Source organism: Orcinus orca, chromosome X (assembly GCF_937001465.1).
Source record: "Orcinus orca chromosome X, mOrcOrc1.1, whole genome shotgun sequence".
Taxonomy (NCBI): Eukaryota; Metazoa; Chordata; class Mammalia; order Artiodactyla; family Delphinidae; genus Orcinus; species Orcinus orca.
The window spans coordinates 59,076,757-59,096,083 of NC_064580.1; the positions used below are offsets into that span (position 1 = coordinate 59,076,757).

Below are 19,327 nucleotides of genomic sequence, written 5' to 3' on the forward strand. Positions count from 1 at the left end.
GTAGGCTATGTGGGGGTCCTACAGAAGGAAGCTCGAGGATAGCATGAGTGGAAAAGCCTTCAGGGACAGACATATATTGAAAGACCTATAGAAAGGTTATCACCAGGCCAGGTGGAGGTTTCAAGGTCATTGAGGGACCCTGTATTGTGGGTGTATGGCTGGATCAGAGCCCCACTGGATATCTCACTCCCTCTCTACCAACCCACCTATGCAGCAGCTAGAAACTACAGGACAATCACTCCTCCTGCAATATCCCTCCAGCACCCTCTACTGAGAATGCTTAATATCTTTCTTATAGTAAAAGAGAGATGCTTAAAGGATTTCTGTCCATTTTAACAGAACAGGTATTGAAGATGGTTGGAGCTAAGAGGCCATAAATTGATAACATACAGGGGTAGACTGGAAGCTACAGTTTCTAGTACTTAGCTCAGTGCTTTTTCTACTACCTTAAATTTCACAACTGGGAGAATTCTAGACAGTTTCTTGAAAACTACTCTCACACTGAGCTGTTTACCTTCCTTATAGGTGTGCAGGATGGTCCCACTGTTAGAGAAGTAGGAAAAAAGACCGATAGGAAGAGGGATTGGCTCAAGATGGTGGAGTAGAAGGACAGGCGCTCACTCCCTCTTGGAAGAGCACCGGAATTACAACTAACTGCTGAACAATCATTGACAGGAAGACACTGGAACTCACCAAAAAAGATTCCCCACGTGCAAAAACAAAGGAGAAGCTGCAATGAGATGTTAGGAGGGGCAAAGTCACAAGAAAATCAAATCCCATAACCACTGGGTGGGTGACTCACAAACCGGAAAACAATTAAACCACAGAAGTCCACCCACTGGAGTGAAGGTTCTGAGCCCCACATCAGCCTTGCAAACCTGGGGGTCAGGCAACGGGAGGAGGAATTACCAGAGAATCAGACTTTGAAGGTTAGTGGGATTTGATTGCAGGACTTCAACAGAACTGGGGGAAACAGAGACTCAACTCTTGGAGGGCACACCCAAAGTAGTGTGTGCATCAGGACCCAGAGGGAAGAAGCAGAAGACTGAACCAGAACAACCTGCTAGTGTTGTCGGTTCTCCTGCAGAGGCGGGGGATGGCTGCGGTTCACCACAGGGACAGGAAACTGGTAACAGGGGTTCTGGGGGTGCTCCTTGGTGTGAGCCCTCACCGAGTCAGCCAATGGCCCTACCAAGGAGCCTGTAGCCTCCAGTGCTGGGCTGTCTCAGGCCAAACAACCAACAGGGAGGGAACCCAGCCTCACCCATCAGCAGACAAGTAGATTAAAGTTTTACTGAGCTCTGCCCACCAGAGTAACACCCAGCTCTACCCACCACCAGTCCCTCCCATCAGGAAGCTGCACAAGCCTCTTAGATAGCCTCATCTACCAGAGGGAAGACAGCAGAGGCAAGAAGAACTACAATCCTGCAGCCTGTGGAACGAAAACAACATTCACAGAAAGATAGCCAAAATGAAAAGTCAAAAGGCTATGTACCAGATGAGGGAACATGATAAAATCCCAGAAAAACAACTAAATGAAGTGGAGATAGGCAACCTTCCAGAAAAAGAATGCAGAATAATGATAGTGAACATGATCCAGGACCTTGAAAATAGAATGGAGGCAAAGATTGAGAAGATGCAAGAAATGTTTAAAAAAGACCTAGAAGAAGTAAAGAACAAACAAACAGAGACGAACAATACAATAACTGAAAAGAAAAATAGACTAGAAAGAATCCATAGCAGAATAACAGAAGCAGAAGAATGGATAAGTGACCTGGAAGACAGAATGGTGGAATTCATGCCATGGAACAGAATAAAGAAAAAAGAATAAAAATAAATAAAGACAGCATAAGAGACCACTGGGACAACATTAAATGCACCAACATTTACATTATAGGGGTCCCAGAAGGAGAAGACAGGGAGAAAGGACGTGAGAAAATATTTGAAGACATTATAATATAAAACTTCCCTAACATGGGAAAGGAAATAGCCACCCAAGTGCAGGAAACGTAGAGAGTCCCAGGCAGGAAAAACCCAAAGAGAAACACACCGAGAAACATAGTAATCAAATTGACAAAACTTGACAAAGAAAAATTACTGAAAGCAACAAGGGAAAAATGACAAATAATATACAAGGGAACTCCCATAAGGTTAATGGTTCATTTCTCAGCAGAAACTCTAAAAGCCAGAAGGGAATGGCATGACATATTTAAAGTGATGAAAGGGAAGAACCTACAGCTAAGATTGTTCTACCCAGCAAGGATCTCATTCAGATTCGAGAGAAAAATCAAAAGCTTTACAGACAAACAAAAGCTAAGAGAATTCAGCACCACCAAACCAGCTCTACAACAAATGCTACAGGAACTTCTCTAAGAGGGAAACACAAGAGAAGAAAAGGACCTACAAAAGCAAACCCAGAACAATTAACAAAAACGCGATAGGAACATACACATCGATAATTGCCTTAAATGTAAGTGGATTAAATGTGCCAACCAAAAGACACAGACTGGCTGAATGGATACAAAAACAAGACCTGTATATATGCTGTCTACAAGAGACCCACTTCAGACCTAGGGACCCATACAGACTGAAAGTGAGGGGATGGAAAAAGATTCTGTGCAAATGGATATCACAAGAAAGCTGGAATAGCAATAATCATACCAGATAAAAGAGACTTTAAAATAAAGAATGTTACAAAAGATAAGGAAGGACACTACATAATGATCAAGGGATCAATACAAGAAGAAGATATAACAATTATAAATATATATGCACCCAACGTAGGAGCACCTCAATACATAAGGCAAATGCTAACAGCTATGAAAGAGGAAATTGACAGTAACACAAGAATACTAGGGGACTTTTAACACCTCACTTACACCAATGGACAGATCATCCAGAAAGAAAATTAATAAGGAAACACAAGCTTTAAATTACAAAATAGACCAGATTATTTAATTGATACTTATAGGACATTCCATCTGAAAACAGCAGATTACACTTTCTTCTCAGGTGCACACAGAACATTATCCAGGATTGATCACATCTTGGGTCACTAATCAAGCCTCGGTAAATTTAAGAAAATTGAAATTGTATCAAGCATCTTTTCCGACCACAACTCTATGAGGTTAGAAATCAATCACAGGGAAAAAAAACATAAAAAACACAAACACATAGAGGCTAAACAATAGGTTACTAAATAACCAAGAGATCACTGAAGAAATCAAAATATACCTAGAGACAAAGGACAATGAAAACACGACGATCCAAAACCTACAGGATGCAGCAAAAGCAGTTCTAAGAGGGAAGTTGATAGCAAAAAAATCCTACCTCAAGAAAGAAAAAAAAATCTCAAACAATCTAACCTTACACCTAAATGAACTAGAGAAAGAAGAACAAACAAAACCCAATGTTAGTAGAAAGAAAGAAATCATAAAGATCACAGCAGAAACAAATGAAATAGAAACAAAGAAAACAATAGCAAAGACCAATAAAACTAAAAGCTGTTTTTTTTCAGAAGGTAGACGAAATTGATAAACCTTTAGCCAGACTCATCAAGAAAAACAAGGAGAGGACTCAAATCAATAAAATTAGAAATGAATAAGTAGGAGTTACAACAAACACCACAGAAATACAAAGCATCATAAGAGACTACTACAAGCAAGTCTACTCCAATAAAATGGACAACCTGGAAGAAACAGAAAAATTCTTAGAAAGATATAACCTTCCAAGACTGAACCAGGAAGAAATAGAAAATATAAACAGACCAATCACAAGTAGTGAAACTGAAACTGTGATTAAAACTCTTCCAACAAACAAAAGTCCGGGACCGGATGGCTTCACAGGTGAATTATATCAAACATTTAGAGAAGAGCTAACACCCATCCTTCTCAAACTCTTCCAAAAAATTGCAGAGGAAGGAACACTCCCAAACTGATTCTACGAGGCCACCATCCCCCTAATACCAAAACCAGACAGAGATACAGCAAAAAAGAAAAAATTACAGACCAGTATCACTGATGAATATAGATGCAAAAATCCTCAACAAAACACTAGCAAACAGGGTCATACACCAATTTCAATTGAGATTTATCCCAGGGATGCAAGAATTCTTCAGTATACGCTAATCAATCAATGTGATACACCATAATAACAAATTGAAGCATAAAAAACATATGATAATTTCAATATATGCAGAAAAAGCTTTTGAAAACATTCAACACCCATTTATGATAAAAGCTCTCCAGAAAGTGGGCATAAAGGAAACCTTCCTCAACATAACAAAGGCCATATACGACAAACCCACAGCAAATATCATTCTCAACGGTGAAAAACTGAAGGCGTTTCCTCTAAGATCAGGAACAAGACAAGGATATCCACTCTTGCGACCATTATTCAACATAGTTTTGGAAGTCTTAGCCACAGCAGTCAGAGAAAAAAGATAAATAAAAGGAATCCAAATTGGAAAAGAAGTAAAACTGTCACTGGAGATGACATGACACTATACATACAGAATCCTAAAGATGCCACCAGAAAACTACTAGAGCTAATCAGTGCATTTGGTAAAGTTGCAGGATACAAAATTAATACACAGAAATCTCTTGCATTCCTATATACTAACAACAAAAGGTCAGAAAGAGACATTAAGGAAACAATCCCATTCACCATTGCAACAAAAAGAATAAAATACCTAGGAATAAACATACCTAAAGAGGTAAAAGACCTGCACTCAGAAAACTATACGATACTGATGAAAGAAATCAAAGATGACACAAACAGATGGAGAGAAATACCATGTTCTTGGATTGGAAGAATCAATATTGAGAAATGACTATACTACCCAAAGCAATCTCCAGATTCAATGCAATCCCTATCAAATTACCAATGGCATTTTTTTACAGAACTAGAACAAAAAATCTTAAAATTTATATGGAGACACAAAAGACCACGAATAGCCAAAGCAATCTTTAGGGAAAAAAACGGAGCTGGAGGTATCAGGCTCCCTGACTTCAGACTATACTACAAAGCTACAGTAATCAAGACAATATGGTACTGGCACAAACATAGAAATATAGATCAATGGAACAAGATAGAAAGCCCAGAGATAAACCCACAAACCTATGGTCAAATAATCTATGACAAAGGTGGCAAGTATATACAATGGAGAAAAGACAGTCTCTTCAATAAATGGTGCTGGGAAAATGGACAGCTACATGAAAAAGAATTAAGTTAGAACACTCCCTAACACCATACACAAAAATAAACTCAAAATGGATTAAAGACCTAAATATAAGACCGGACACTTTAAAACTCGTAGAGGAAAACATAGGAAGAACACTCTTGGACATAAATCACAGCAAGATCTTTTTTGACCCACCTCCTGGAGTAATGGAAATAAAAACAAATATAAACAAATAGGACCTAATGAAACTTAAAACCTTTTGCACAGCAATGGAAACTATAAACAAGGCAAAAAGACAACCTTCAGAATGGGAGATAATATTTGCAAACAAATCAACAAAGGATTAATCTCCAAAATATATAAACAGTTCACGCAGCTCAATAGTAAAGAAACATACAACCCAATCAAAAAATGGATATAAGATCTAAATAGACATTTGTCCAAAGAAAACATACAGATGGCCAAGAGGCACATGAAAAGCTGCTCAACGTCACTAATTATTAGAGAAATACAAATCAAAAGTACAATGAGGTATCACCTCACACCAGTTAGAATGGGCATCACCAGAAAATCTATAGACAACAAATGCTGGAGAAGGTGTGAAGAAAAGGGAACCCTCTTGCATGGTTTGTGGGAAAGTAAATTGATATAGCCCCTATGGAGAACAGTATGGAGGTTCCTTGAAAAACTAAAAATAGCATTACCATATGACCCAGCAATTCCACTACTGGGCATATACCCCAAGAAAACCATAATTCAAAAAGACACATGCACCCCAATGTTCATTGCAGCACTATTTACAATAGCCAGGTCATGGAAGCAACCTAAATGCCCATTGACAGATGAATGGATAAAGAAGTTTTGGTAAATATATACAATGGAATATTACTCAGCCACAAATAGGAACGAAATTGGGTCATTTGTAGAGACGTGGATGGAGCTAGAGTCATACAGAGTGAAGTAATTCAGAAGGAGAAAAACAAATATCGTACATTAACTCATATATATGGAATCTAGAGAAATGGTACAGATGAACCACATTGCAAGGCAGAAATAGAGACACAGATGTAGAGAACAAATGTATGGAAACCAAGGGGGGAATGTAGGGGGATGTATTGGGAGATTGGGATTGACATACATATACTAACATGTATGAAATAGCTAATAAGAACCTGTTGTATAAAAAAAAATTTTTTAAACGGTGCATTTTGAAAACAAAAATAGAAACATGCATGTGATCCATCAATATCACTTCAGGAATGTATCTTAAGGAGATGATTAGACAAGTTTCAAAATCTGTATGTAAAAGGATGTTCATTACAATTTTTTTATGATAGTAAAAAAAATCAGAAAAAACCTAAATGACCAACAATTGAGAAATGCATAAATGGGTTATGGCACAGCTAGTTAATGGAATATTATATTGTATGTAGCCACTTTAAAAAAAAAGACTAATAGAAATTTCACCTTTCTGAGGCTCAGTTTCTTCATTGGGATAGTGAATAATGTACATACTACCTCACAGGTTTACTGTAAGAATTAAGGAAGACTGAATATGTAAAATCCCCAGCCTAGGCATGGGACATAGGAATTACATAACAGAAAATTTTTTCCTTTCCCTTAGATGACATGAAGTCAACCACTGCAGCATATTCTTACTTTCATTTTTCCTATTCTCACCGGGAATGAAAGAAAACCAGATGTAAGGGTTTTCCCATCATCTGTCCTTCTTCATCCACTTAATCAGTGTTATGTTAACAACTGTCATGGCACTTAACAAGTAGCTAATTATTTTCATACCACACTTGTGGTTTTAAAGGCTCTTTTTTCCTTCAATTATACATTTTCCCAATTAAGTATTCAATGATGGACTGAGTGGAATCCAGAATTGCTGGCCTATCCAGAGAACTCACTTTGTTTGAATGCCAGTTACTCACATAATGCCATGTCAACCTGACTGATGATACCAGGCAATGGAAAGCACATCCACTAGTCTGCTCTTTCTTCTCATAACTTGCTACTTTCATAGCCTCATCCAAAATGCTTGTCAAAGTATTCCATATGATAACCACTGTGCAGTGTGTTCTTAGTCCTAAAAGGGCCAGATGCTTGGTCAAGAACCTACATTTAGTTCTGGTAGGCTGTCTTGGTCACATGTTACATACATATTGGAGCTTACAAGATAGGCCTACACCTAGTTGTAAAGAATAAACTTGACAATTATTCATACCCCTTCATGAGACACTGGGGAATCAGAGAGATCCATGGGAACTGACATTATCTGGTACAATGCTGCCCTGTCCAGTACAGTAGCCACTAGCCACATGTGACTCATTGAGCATTTGAAATGCGACTAGCATGACTGAGAAACTGAGTTGTTAATTTTATTTTCTTTATATAGCTTGTGGCTACCATATTGGACAGCATAGATCTAGACTATAGTTTAATGGAAGAATGTGGGATTTGAAGCTAAATAGATTCCCAGGTTTAAATCTTGTCAACTGTTAATTACTAACTATATAGCTATAACTTTGATCATGTTCTTTATCTTGTTCAAACCTCAGTTGCATGATTTGTAAAATGCGGATAATACCAGAACCTCACAGGGTTGTTTTGATTAGAGAATGAACGTAAAACACCTAGCCCGGGGCTCATCACATGGTAAGTCACCTTTAAATAATAGCTATTTATCAAGCTCCCCATTTTCCATATGGAGAAACTGAAGCTCCAAAAGAAATGTCTTGTCCACAGTTATAGAGCTAGTTGGAAGCAGAGTCAGGAGCCAAATCCAGATTGTCTCACATTTTTTGATAATGAGTTTTCCTATAGAGACGAATCCTCCTCACCCCTGAAGAGTGAAGGGTGGTAGCCCAAACAACTACTCAACTGCTATAAAAAAATATCTTATACATGTAGAGAAAATGTACCTTTGTGAAGCCTATTTGTTCCTTCCGGAAATTTTCCAGGGGTTTGATCAGCAAATCACTAGCATTGTGTACCTAGAGAAAAAGAAAGAACACGCAAAATAACTTGTAGATTAGCAAGGTTCAGATTCAACATTCATTGTTACTAGGGTATTTCCTTGTAATACACCATCCTGCAAAACGTTAACTAGTTTGCTGGTTTGTTGAGTTTTGTTACTGTGTTTCCCATATTGGTCTTTTAAAATCAAATGCTTTGACGATTACCTTAAGTGAATACCATGGGAGATAGCACAGGGGAGCATTTTTCTCAAGGACAAGAGCCCTTCCTGTGGGGGAGAAGATGAGAGTGTGGGTTTTCCAGTCATAGAGACCAGGGTTCAAATTCCAGCTGTGCCACTTAAGGTAATTTGCCACTCCAAACCTTTGTCAAATAGGATCATCACAGCACCTATCTTGTAGACAAAGTACCTAGCACAGAGTAAACACTCATTGTGGAAACTGGGAAGGAGTCAGAGAAACCATCCGATTTCTTGAATTCTAAGATTCATATTTTAACATTTCTGAAATCACCATGCATCATAGTTTGTCAGTGTTTTCCCTTCTTAGCAGCACATAAAATAATGACTCATCTAACAATCAATGACATCTTGGATTTAATGAGGGAATTACTCCCTAACCCCGGAGCAGTTGAGTAACTGACCTAGCTTTATGCAAACTGGTTTCTGAAGAAATGTTAAAGTGAACATTTCGCTTAAATTAACAAAGGTTTCAAAAACTCTTCTGGGTCCTTGCTACTCAAAATATGGCCCCCTAACCAGCAGCAGCAGCATCACCTGGGATCTTGTTAGAAATGCAGAATCTCAGCCTCCACCCCAGACCTATCAAATAAGAATCCTTATTTTAACAAGGGCCCTAGGTAATTTGTGTGTACACTCAAGTTTTAAAAGCACTGTTCTAGCTTTTTAATTTGTTTTAAGTTGGAGCTATTGGTATAATTAGACATTTGGATTCATTTCCTTAACTACTCACCAAAACTTTATTCTTGCATTAAAAATATAATGGCAAATTGGGATTAAGTTGATGCTTTCAAATCTTTCAATATTTATGATGTGTCTGGGAATTAATATAACTGTACATGGAAATCAAAATCTGTGAAAATCAGAGATAACATTAATACCAAAGTTGGAGAGGTGTGGAATCAAGTTTTAATTTGAAAAAGTAAACTTTTCCTCCTTAAAAAAAATCAAATGCTGTGAGAGGAAATGAAAGAAGGAACATTAGGGGCATTTCTCTGTAACTTTACTGGTAGTCTGATCTGAGTTTTTAATCGATAAATATCCAGGGTCATGCCCAGAAACAGACACAGGAAGCCTGAAGTATATGTGGAAAAGAGAAGAGAAAGGGAAGGGAAAATACATGAAAAGGCCAATTGCACCAAGTGCAAATCATTTCATGGGAGGCAAATGAGTTAGCAGGAATAGCATCAGGAAAAATCCCAGTATAAATTGTTTCCAGCCCTGCCCTGGTGTGTCATAAAACCAGAACATTTCCCTCAGAAGTAGGAGTGTATTACAGCATCACAGAGAATACTGGACCAGGCCTTCTAACAACCTAACTGTAAGTTCAGAACCTGACAGGAACAGCCTGTCCAGGTACTAAAAATATTGGCATTAATATGGTGTTGGAAATATAAAAACATCATATCCAAATTGAATCCCTTGCACAGTGGGCAGGTAGAGACATACAAAGCTTTGTCTTCATGTAAACCTCTTGGGAGATTTCATCTATCCAACGCAACAAGTGGGGTTTGTTTCTTCAGAGGTACGAATTAGCTGCAATTTAATTTTGATCCATTACAAGACAAGAAAATGAGGGACTGGCTTCGTTATCAGAAGAGACAAAGTGTCAGTAAGACAAGATATGTCTTTATGACAAAAATAGAATAGAGAGTAGAAAGCCAGTTTTGACCAGTTCTGTATTCTCCAGAGTAAGAAGCAATTTTTAAACTACCAACAAAAAGCAACACGAATAGAGGCATTAATACATATTGTATCCAAGTCCTACAGGCACTTTGGACCTCTTATTTTCTATCCAGGTATGATTCAACGTTCAACTAAATGGGCAAACTCTCACCCAATCAAAGCTCCATGATATCAAAAATAGACACCAGTGACTATCCTTGATTGAAAACAATAATTCTCTTACTAAAAGTACCAGCCTGTCTCCTTTGCCCAATACACTCTACATTTCCATGGATTGTGAATTATGTGCTATCAACTTTGTGTACCCACCTGGAAATAAACTAAGTTATTGGTGTCATAGATTACATACAGGGAATAATTTTTCTTCTTTACTATTGTGGAAGTTTTAAAACATGGACACAAATTCTATGATACTCCTCACATTGAGAAGGAAGGTCTCCATCCCCTCTACCTTGAATATGAGTGGGTTTGTTACTGCTTTGAACAAACACAGTACAGCAGAAGGGATACTACATGACATCCCAGGCTAGGTCATAAAAGGCCAGTAACTTCCACCTGGTTCCCTTGGAACACTCCTCATGAGCCCTGAGCCACAATATAAAAAGTTGGACTACCCTGGGACTACCAAGCTAGAGAGACCAAATGTAGACATTCTTGTCAAAAGACCCGCTGAGCCCAGCCTTGCAGTCATCTCACTAAGGTGCCAGATATGTGAGTGAAGCTATTTTGGACCATCCATATCACCCCACCTCCAAGGTGAATACCACCACATAGAGCAGAAGAATCTCTGAGCTGACCCCTGCATGAATTCCTGACCCACAAAATCATGAGATAAAATTAAATAGTTTAAGTCACCACGTTTTGGAATAGGGTGTTATGTAGCAATAGATAATTAGAAAAACTATTTCCAGTTTCACGAAGATAACACAAAAGTAGCCAACTGGGAAACCTTGAGGAAGTTTGTCTTTGAATAAGAAGTGAACATGTCACTTCTAAAGAGAGTAATATGTGTCAAGCCTCTGTATGGATATTCAGCTGAGCCCTTGCATATGCAGGCACCCCAAGGATGGTACAGGTGCCAGTTTTTCATGTTCCATGGGGGATTTTCTTGCATAAGTAAGTGTGCCAGTAACTTCTCACAGAGTTCATAAGGCTACTATTTTTACGTTTGGCTCTGTCCCAGTCTAGAAAAGTAGCACATGGTTCACTTAAATTGGAGTCGAGAGTTTTCCTTAATTGCATTGGAAATACTGCTCCCTGTCTCCTACAACACAAATAGATTCTCTGAACCTTTTCCTCTCTTTAACATTCATTGGTTATTATACTAATTTCTGCCAGAACATAGAGCTAGAAATGTAGGAAAATGTCGCACTGAGGATTGGCTCTTTTTTCTTTCCCATTCAGCTTTACCTTTAAACTCCTTAGAAATCTAACAATTACTCAGAAAAGCCCTTTTAAGTAAACTTGGCCTTTATTCCCTTTCTTATCACTGCATTCATTTTGTGAGCTCTCTAGGACAAAAGCTCCTGCCTACTATATCACAGTAGAAGCCCCAGCATAAGTGACATTCTAAACACATTAGTGAGTTTATCTAAAATCTGGTTCTGATTGAATAAAACCAAACTAGATAGGCCACTTACTAAAATAGAGATGGCATTCAATCTATTAGTGAAATATTGCTCAGGAATCTTTGATGGTTAACCAATTACCAAAAGAAGGCATTGAGGGTACACTGTTTTAGGTCATTCTTGGCAGTCCTCAAAGAAAGACCTTGCCATTGCCAACAGAGTCCCCTTCAGAGTTCGAAAGGCATCTAGGCAAGCCTCTTATCATTAATCATAGAGAAAGTCTGTTACCCAGACTTTTAAAGGCCACTTTCAGAGGTACTACAACCTCCCCCACTGTACTTTTTAAGAAATAAAAGCGGGGATGCTCCTCTTCATTTATTCCCTCCATAGTTTCTTCAACAATTTAAAATTCATTATGAGAATGACTAGACATCTGCAGTTGTCACATGCTAGGGCTATGAACTTCCTTCATGTTCTACTAAAGCTTCTTTGGGCCTCTTTTTATAGAAATTATAGAAAGCTGTTTAACATTTACCATATTGAGGTACAAGAGTCCTTCTACCACAGTTCCAGGAAATGAGAGAGGTGCAGTCAAGAACGATCCCTGGCATGTTGTAAAAGGCCTTAATTGAGCCTAACCTACACAGAATTCCTGTAATTAAATAGGAAATAGGGAGCCAATACTCAAGACATGACTGAAGAATTGAGGGAACAAAAGGGCAGAACATAATTAAAGACAGAAGAAAATGAGTCAGTCCTGTGGAAAACAGCCAGCAATTATGGTGAGAAAAACATCTCAAAAGGTGAATCCTTCTTCAATATTTTAGAGCTTTGTAATCGGGTAAGTAAAAGAGATCAAGAAACAACTAGGGCTGAAGAGTTGTACAGCTGACATTTCTAGTGGTATCTGAATGAAATAGGGGTGAATGTCTTTGAGATCAACATTGGTAGCAGTCCACAAACTCTTATAACAGAAGAAAATATTTAGTAGAGTGTGGATTAGCTAGTGGGGCATCTAACAGGCTCTGGGAAAACTACCCATATTGGCCTCTCTTAACTATCATTATAAGCAAATCTCTTAAATGAAGAAAATTCCCAAGTCAAATTTCCACAAGCCAAATCTTGGGGGCAACAAAAGATAACTAGAAACATTTATATAATCAGTGCTTTTTGCTATTATAAAACACTACCATATTCATTTTATCATTTGGAGTACTTACAACAAACTTAGAAGATGGGAATTTTTTCTCATCTACATATAAAGAGAGACTAGAAGAAATAAAGTGATTAGTGTGAAGTCACAAATAAGTTAGTGGCACAGCCACTATTAGCACCTAAAGATCTAATTTCCCAGATTTACGGGCCCTGCCTTCAATCCTAACTCTCTAGGAGCTGAGATGAAATGGTAGCAGTATTCTGAGAAGCCAGTACCACCCTGTTGAAAAGGAAGAGTGATTACAGATTAAAGAACTCTTGCTATTGGAATAAATGGGTTTAACAAAACTGAGTTGCCAATACAAAGTCATCCAATGAGAGGAAGGGAAGATAGACCACTTTGTTGTCCTTAACATTGTTTCCACTTGACCCACATGCTCCTAATAAAAATAAATATTGACCAACATAGGTACTTCCACATTTAAGTCTCAGCTAGCTCTGGTGTGTGGCCAAGGACCTTCATTTTTAACAATTTCCCAGGTGACACTGGTGGTACAAGTCTAGGGACCACACAAAAAGATTATTTATTCAACTGTTAAAATAGAGTTCACAAAAAAATATAAATACTTAGGAATAAATCTAACAAAATACATATAAGATCATTATGAGGAAACTATAAAACTCTGAAGAAAGAAATCAAAGAAGGTCTAAATAAATGGGAGAGATAACCCATGTTCACAAATAGTAAGACAATATTTTTAAGATGTCAGTTTGTCCCATCTATAGATTCAATGCAATTCCAATCAAAATTCCAGCAATTTGTTTTGCGGATATTGATAAACAGGTTCTGAAGTTCATATCCTACTTCAAGACTTACTACAAAGTTACAGTAATCAAGATAGTGTGGTATTGGTCCATAACATTTTTCACAGAACAAGAACAAATAATCCTAAAATTTATATGGACCCACAAAAGACCTAGAATTGCCAAAGCAATCCTGAGGAAAAAGAACAAAGCTGGAGGTATAAACCATCCAGACTTCAGACAACATTACAAACCTACAGTAATCAAAGCAGCATGGTATTGGCACAAAAGCAGATATATATATCAATGGAAAAGAACAGAGAGCCCAGAAATAAATCCACAGACATATGGTCAATTAATCTATGACAAAGTATGCAAGAATATACAATGGAGAAAATACAGTCTCTTCAACAAGTGGGGTTGGGAAAGCTGGAGAGCTATGTAAATCAATTAAATTAGAACACTCCCTCACACCATATACAAAAATAAACACAAAGTGTTTTAAAGACCTAAATATGACATGGCACCATAAAATTTCCAGATGAGAACATAGGCAAAACATTCTCGGACATGAATCATAGTGATATTTTCTTAGATCAATCTCCCAAAGCAAAAGAAATAAAAGCAAAAATAAACAAATGGGATCTAATGAAACTTAAAAGTTTTTGCACAGCAAAGGAAACCATTGGCAAAATGAAAAGACAACCTACAGAATAGGAGAGAATATTTGCAAACAATGTGATCGACAAGGAGTTAACATCCAAACTATACAAACAGCTCATACAACTTAATACCAAAAGAAAATTAAAAACTGAACAAAAGACCTAAATAGACATTTCTCCAGAGACATACAGATGGTCAACAGTCACAAGAAGAGATGCTCAACATCACAAATTATTAGAGAAATGCAAATCAAAACCACAATGAGGTATCACCTCACACTGGTCAGAATGGCCATCATTAAAAAATCTACAAATAATAAATGCTGGAGAAGATGAGGAGAAAAGGGAACCCTCACACACTGTTGGTGGGAATGTAAATTGGTGCAGTGACCATGGAAAACAGTATGAAGGCTCCTTAAAAAACTAAAAATAGAGCTACCATATGATCCAGCAATCACACTCCTGTGCATATATCCAGAAAAAAATTAAAACTTTAAGTTGAAGAGATACATGCACCCCAAGTTTCACAGTGGCACTATTTACAATAGCCAAGACATGGAAACAACCCAAGTGCCCACCAACAGATGATTGGCTTAGGAAGATGTGATACATACATACACATACACACACACACACACACACACACACACACACACACACACATATATATATATACACACACACATATCAATATACACACACATATATATTTATATATAAACATACACATAATGGAATATTACTCAGCCATAAAAAAGAATGGAATATTGCCATTTGCAGCAACAGGGATGAACCTAGAGATTATCATACTAAGTGAAGTAAGTCAGACAGAGAAAGACAAATATCATATGATATCACTTACATGTGGAAGCTAAAAAATAAGACAAATGAATCTATATACAAAACAGAAACAGACTCACAGACATAGAAAATAAACTTACAGTAACCAAAGGGGAATGGGAGGGGAGGAGGGATAAATTAGGAATATAGGATTAACAGATACAAGCTACTATATATATAATAGATAAGCAACAAGGATTTACTGTATAGCACAGGGAGCTATATTCAACTTCTTGTAATACCTGATAATGGAAAATAATTTGAATATATATACATATATATATGAATCACTTTACTGTTATACCTGAAACTAACACAATATTTAAATCAACTATACTTCAATATTTTTTTAAATTTTGTAAAAAAAAATCCTGTGATATTGCTGAAAAAATAGACAAACAGATCAATGGAACAGAATAGAGAGCCCAGATATAGATCCACACAAATATAGTCCATTGGTCTTTGCCAAAGAAGCAAAGGTAATTCAACGGAAAAAGGACAGTCTTTTCAGAAATGGTGATGAAACAACCAGACTTCCCCATGGAAAAAAAAAAAAAAGGAATCTAGAGACAATACTTACACTTTCTTAAGAATTAGCTCAAAAGGGGTCATAGACCTAAAGGTATAACATAGAATTATAAAACTCCTAGAAGATAACATATGAGAAAATCTAAATGACCTTTGGTTTGGCACTGATTTTTTAGATACAACCCCAAAAGCATGATCTGTGAAAGAACTGATAAGCTGGACTTCATTAAAATTTAAAAATTCTGCTCCACAAAAGACATTGTTAAGAAAATGAAAAGATAAGCCACAGACTGGAAATTTTTTTGCAATGCACATTTCTGATAAAGGACTGGCATCCAAAATATACAAAGATATCTTAAAACTGAACAATAAGAAAACAAACAAACCAATTAAAAAATAGGCAAAAGACCTGAACAGACACCTCACCAAAGATGATCTACAGGTGGCAAATAAGCATATGGAAAGATGTTCCAAATCAAATGTCATCAGGAAAACACAAATTACAACAGCAAAGATATACCATTACATGCACATATTAAAATGGGTAAAATCCAAAACACAGCCAACATCAAATGCTGGTGAGCATGTGGAGCAACAATAACTCTCATTCAAAGCTGGTGAGAATGCAAAATGGTAGTCACTTTGGAAGACAGTTTGGCAGTTTCTTACAAATCTAGACATATCACACAATCTAGCAATTGGATTCCTTGGAAATTAATCAAAAGAGTTGAAAATTTACATCCACACAAAAATCTGCACACAAATGTGTATGGTAGGTTTTTCATAATTGCCAAAACTTGGGAGTAACCAAGATATCCTTCAATGGGTGTAGGGATGAACAAACCGTGGTACATCCATATGATGGAATATAGGTTATAATATATGCATATATATTATTCAATGACAAAAAGAAATGAGCTTTCAAGCCATGAAAAGACATAGAGGAACTTTAAACGCATATTACTAAGTCAAAGGAGCCAATCTGAAAAGGCTATATACTGTATGACTCCAACTGTATGATATTCTAGAAGAGGCAAAACACAGTAAAAAGATAAGTGTTTGCCAGGGATTTGGATATCAGAGAAGGAAGGGGGAATCACAGGGGATTTTTAGGGCAATGAAAATATTCTTTATGATGAAACTTTGATGGTGAATATATGTCATTAAGCATTTGTCAAAACCCATAAAATATTCAATAAAGAGTGAACCCTAATGTAACTATGGACTTAATAATATTGCATTGATGTTGGTTCATTAACTGAAACAAATGTACCACACATGCAAGATGATAATAGAGGAAACTGTATGGGGAGGAGAGGGGAAAGAAAGGGAGTACAGTTTACCCTTGAACGGTGCAAGGGTCAAGGGAACTGACCCCCCACACACACTGTGCAGTCAAAAGTCTGCATATAACTTTACAGTCAGTCTTCCAGTATCTGAGGTTCCACAACAATAGATTCAACTGAACTCAGATCATGTAGTACTGTAGTATTCATTGAAAAGCACCCACATATAAGTGGACACACACAGATCAAATCTGTGACATTCAAAGGGCAACTGCATATGAAATCTCTCTGCACTTTCCACTCAACTTTTCTGTAAAATGAAAACTGCTCTAAATATTAAAGTCTATTAATATTAATAAATTAGACTTTAAATGTAAGGAAAAAAAGTTTTCACATAGATTTAAATAAAACAATCATATGTCATAAATAAAGCCCACATTATTACTTCTAAAAGCACATAAGCACATAAATAGATAATTTGTTTAAGAACACTAAAGACCACAATTTTTGTCAACATGTTCGACAGTCGAATTTAATGTCCTCTGAAATCTTATCTCACTGAAATGAATAGACTAATTTCCCTCTACCTAATGCTAAACTCTCAGGATGGGAACTTGAGATAGAATAACCAGATCAATTCCCTGTCTTTACAGTACCCAGGTAATGATGAGACAGAAACTGAAACAACATAGTGTCACTCCAACCAATGAGGACAAGAAAACTTCCCAAGATCAGAGATGATCTTGGTTCTAGGCCCAGTGTTATTGACCTACCATCATCATCCTCTCGTTTTCTACTTCGTTGAGCAATTCGGCAAATTCCTTGAAGGATTCAGCTGAAATGACAGAATAAAAGATAAACCAAATTAATCATGGTACCTGATAGGCAAGTGGGCAGAAATCTATGGGAAAAGAGGTAGAGACCAGTGCCCCAAGATGATATGACCACTAGAGGAAGGTGTCAAATCTAAGGACAACAGAAGAAGGAGTTCAGTACCTGGTGCATAGTTATTTCCTTTTTCTTCTTTTGTTTTTGTTTTTATTTTGCTAATGTTCCTACCCCAATTTTTTTTGCTCCAGTTGTACTGAGATATAATCAACATATAACACGGTATAAGTTTAAGGGGATTTTGGCAAACGGTAAAAAAAAAAAAATGAGCGTAAGATTAAAAAAATGTTAAACATAGAGTTACCACATGATTCAGCAATTCCATGCCTAGGTATATTGCTAAAAGAACTGAAAACATATACAAACAAACAATTATATACAAATGTTGTTGACTGCATTATTCGTAATAGCCAGTAAATGGAAAGAATAGAAGTGTTCTTCAATTGCTGAATGGTTAAACAGTTCTGATACAGCTATTCAATGGAACAATGTGTGGCAACGAAAAGAAACAAAGGATGGATACTCAATACAACATAGAATAACTTCAAAAACATTATGCTCAGTGAAAGAAGCCAGTCACAAAAAGCCACATATTGTATGATTTTGTTTAAATGAAATGTCTAGACTAGGCAAATACAGAGAGACAAGAAGTAAATCACTGGTTCACTGAATGTAGGGGGAAGGTGGGAATAGGGACTGATGCTAATGGATTTGTGGTTTCTTTTGAGGGTGTGAAAATGATCTGGAATTGTATTGCAGCGATGCTTGCACAACTCTGTGAATATACTAAAAGCCACTGAGTTGAGGCTGGAGGGGAAGATGGAGGAAGAGTAAGACACGGAGATCGCCTTCCTCCCCACAGATACACCAGAAATACATCTACACGTGGAACAACTCCTACAGAACACCTACTGAATGCTGGTAGAAGACCTCAGACCTCCAAAAAGGCAAGAAAGTCCCCACGTACCTGGGTAGGGCAAAAGAAAAAAGAATAAACAGAGACAAAAGGATAGGGACGGTAGCTGCACCAGTGGGAGGGAGCTGTGAAGGAGGAAAGGTTTCCACACTAACTAGGAAGCCCCTTCACGGGCGGAGACGGCGGGTGGCGGAGGGGGAAAGCTTCGGAGCCGCGGTGGAGACCACAGCAACAGGGGTGCGGAGGACAAAGCGGAGAGATTCCCGCACAGAGGATCGGTGCCGACCGGCACTCACCAGCCCGAGAGGCAGGTCTACTCAACCGCCGGGGCAGGCAGGACTGAGAGTTGAGGCTCGGGCTTCAGTCAAGCGCAGGGAGAGGACTGGGGTTGGCGGCGTGAACACAGCCTGCAAGGGGTTAGTGCACCACGGATAGCCGGGAGGGAGTCCAGGGAAAAGTCTGGACCGGCCAAAGAGGCAAGAGACTTCTTCTTCCCTCTTTGTTTCCTGGTGCGCAAGGAGAGGGATTAAGAGCACTGCTTAAAGGAGCTCCAGAGACAGGCGTGAGCCGCGGCTAAAAGCACGGACCCCAG

At 37.8% G+C, this 19,327-nt stretch overlaps 1 protein-coding gene across 6 annotated transcripts in view; it reads right to left on the minus strand.

Moving 5' to 3' along the window:
• The window catches only part of OPHN1 (oligophrenin 1), a 603,167-nt gene that overhangs the window by 346,844 nt on the left and 236,996 nt on the right, over positions 1-19,327 (minus strand). For all 6 annotated transcript variants that reach the window (XM_033439137.2, XM_033439136.2, XM_033439135.2 and 3 more), the window contains 2 exons: positions 17,705-17,766; positions 8,110-8,181 (listed from right to left, as the gene is read on the minus strand). In XM_033439137.2, coding sequence (XP_033295028.1) covers positions 8,110-8,181; positions 17,705-17,766 — 134 coding nt within the window. The remainder of the gene's footprint in view (positions 1-8,109; positions 8,182-17,704; positions 17,767-19,327) is intronic.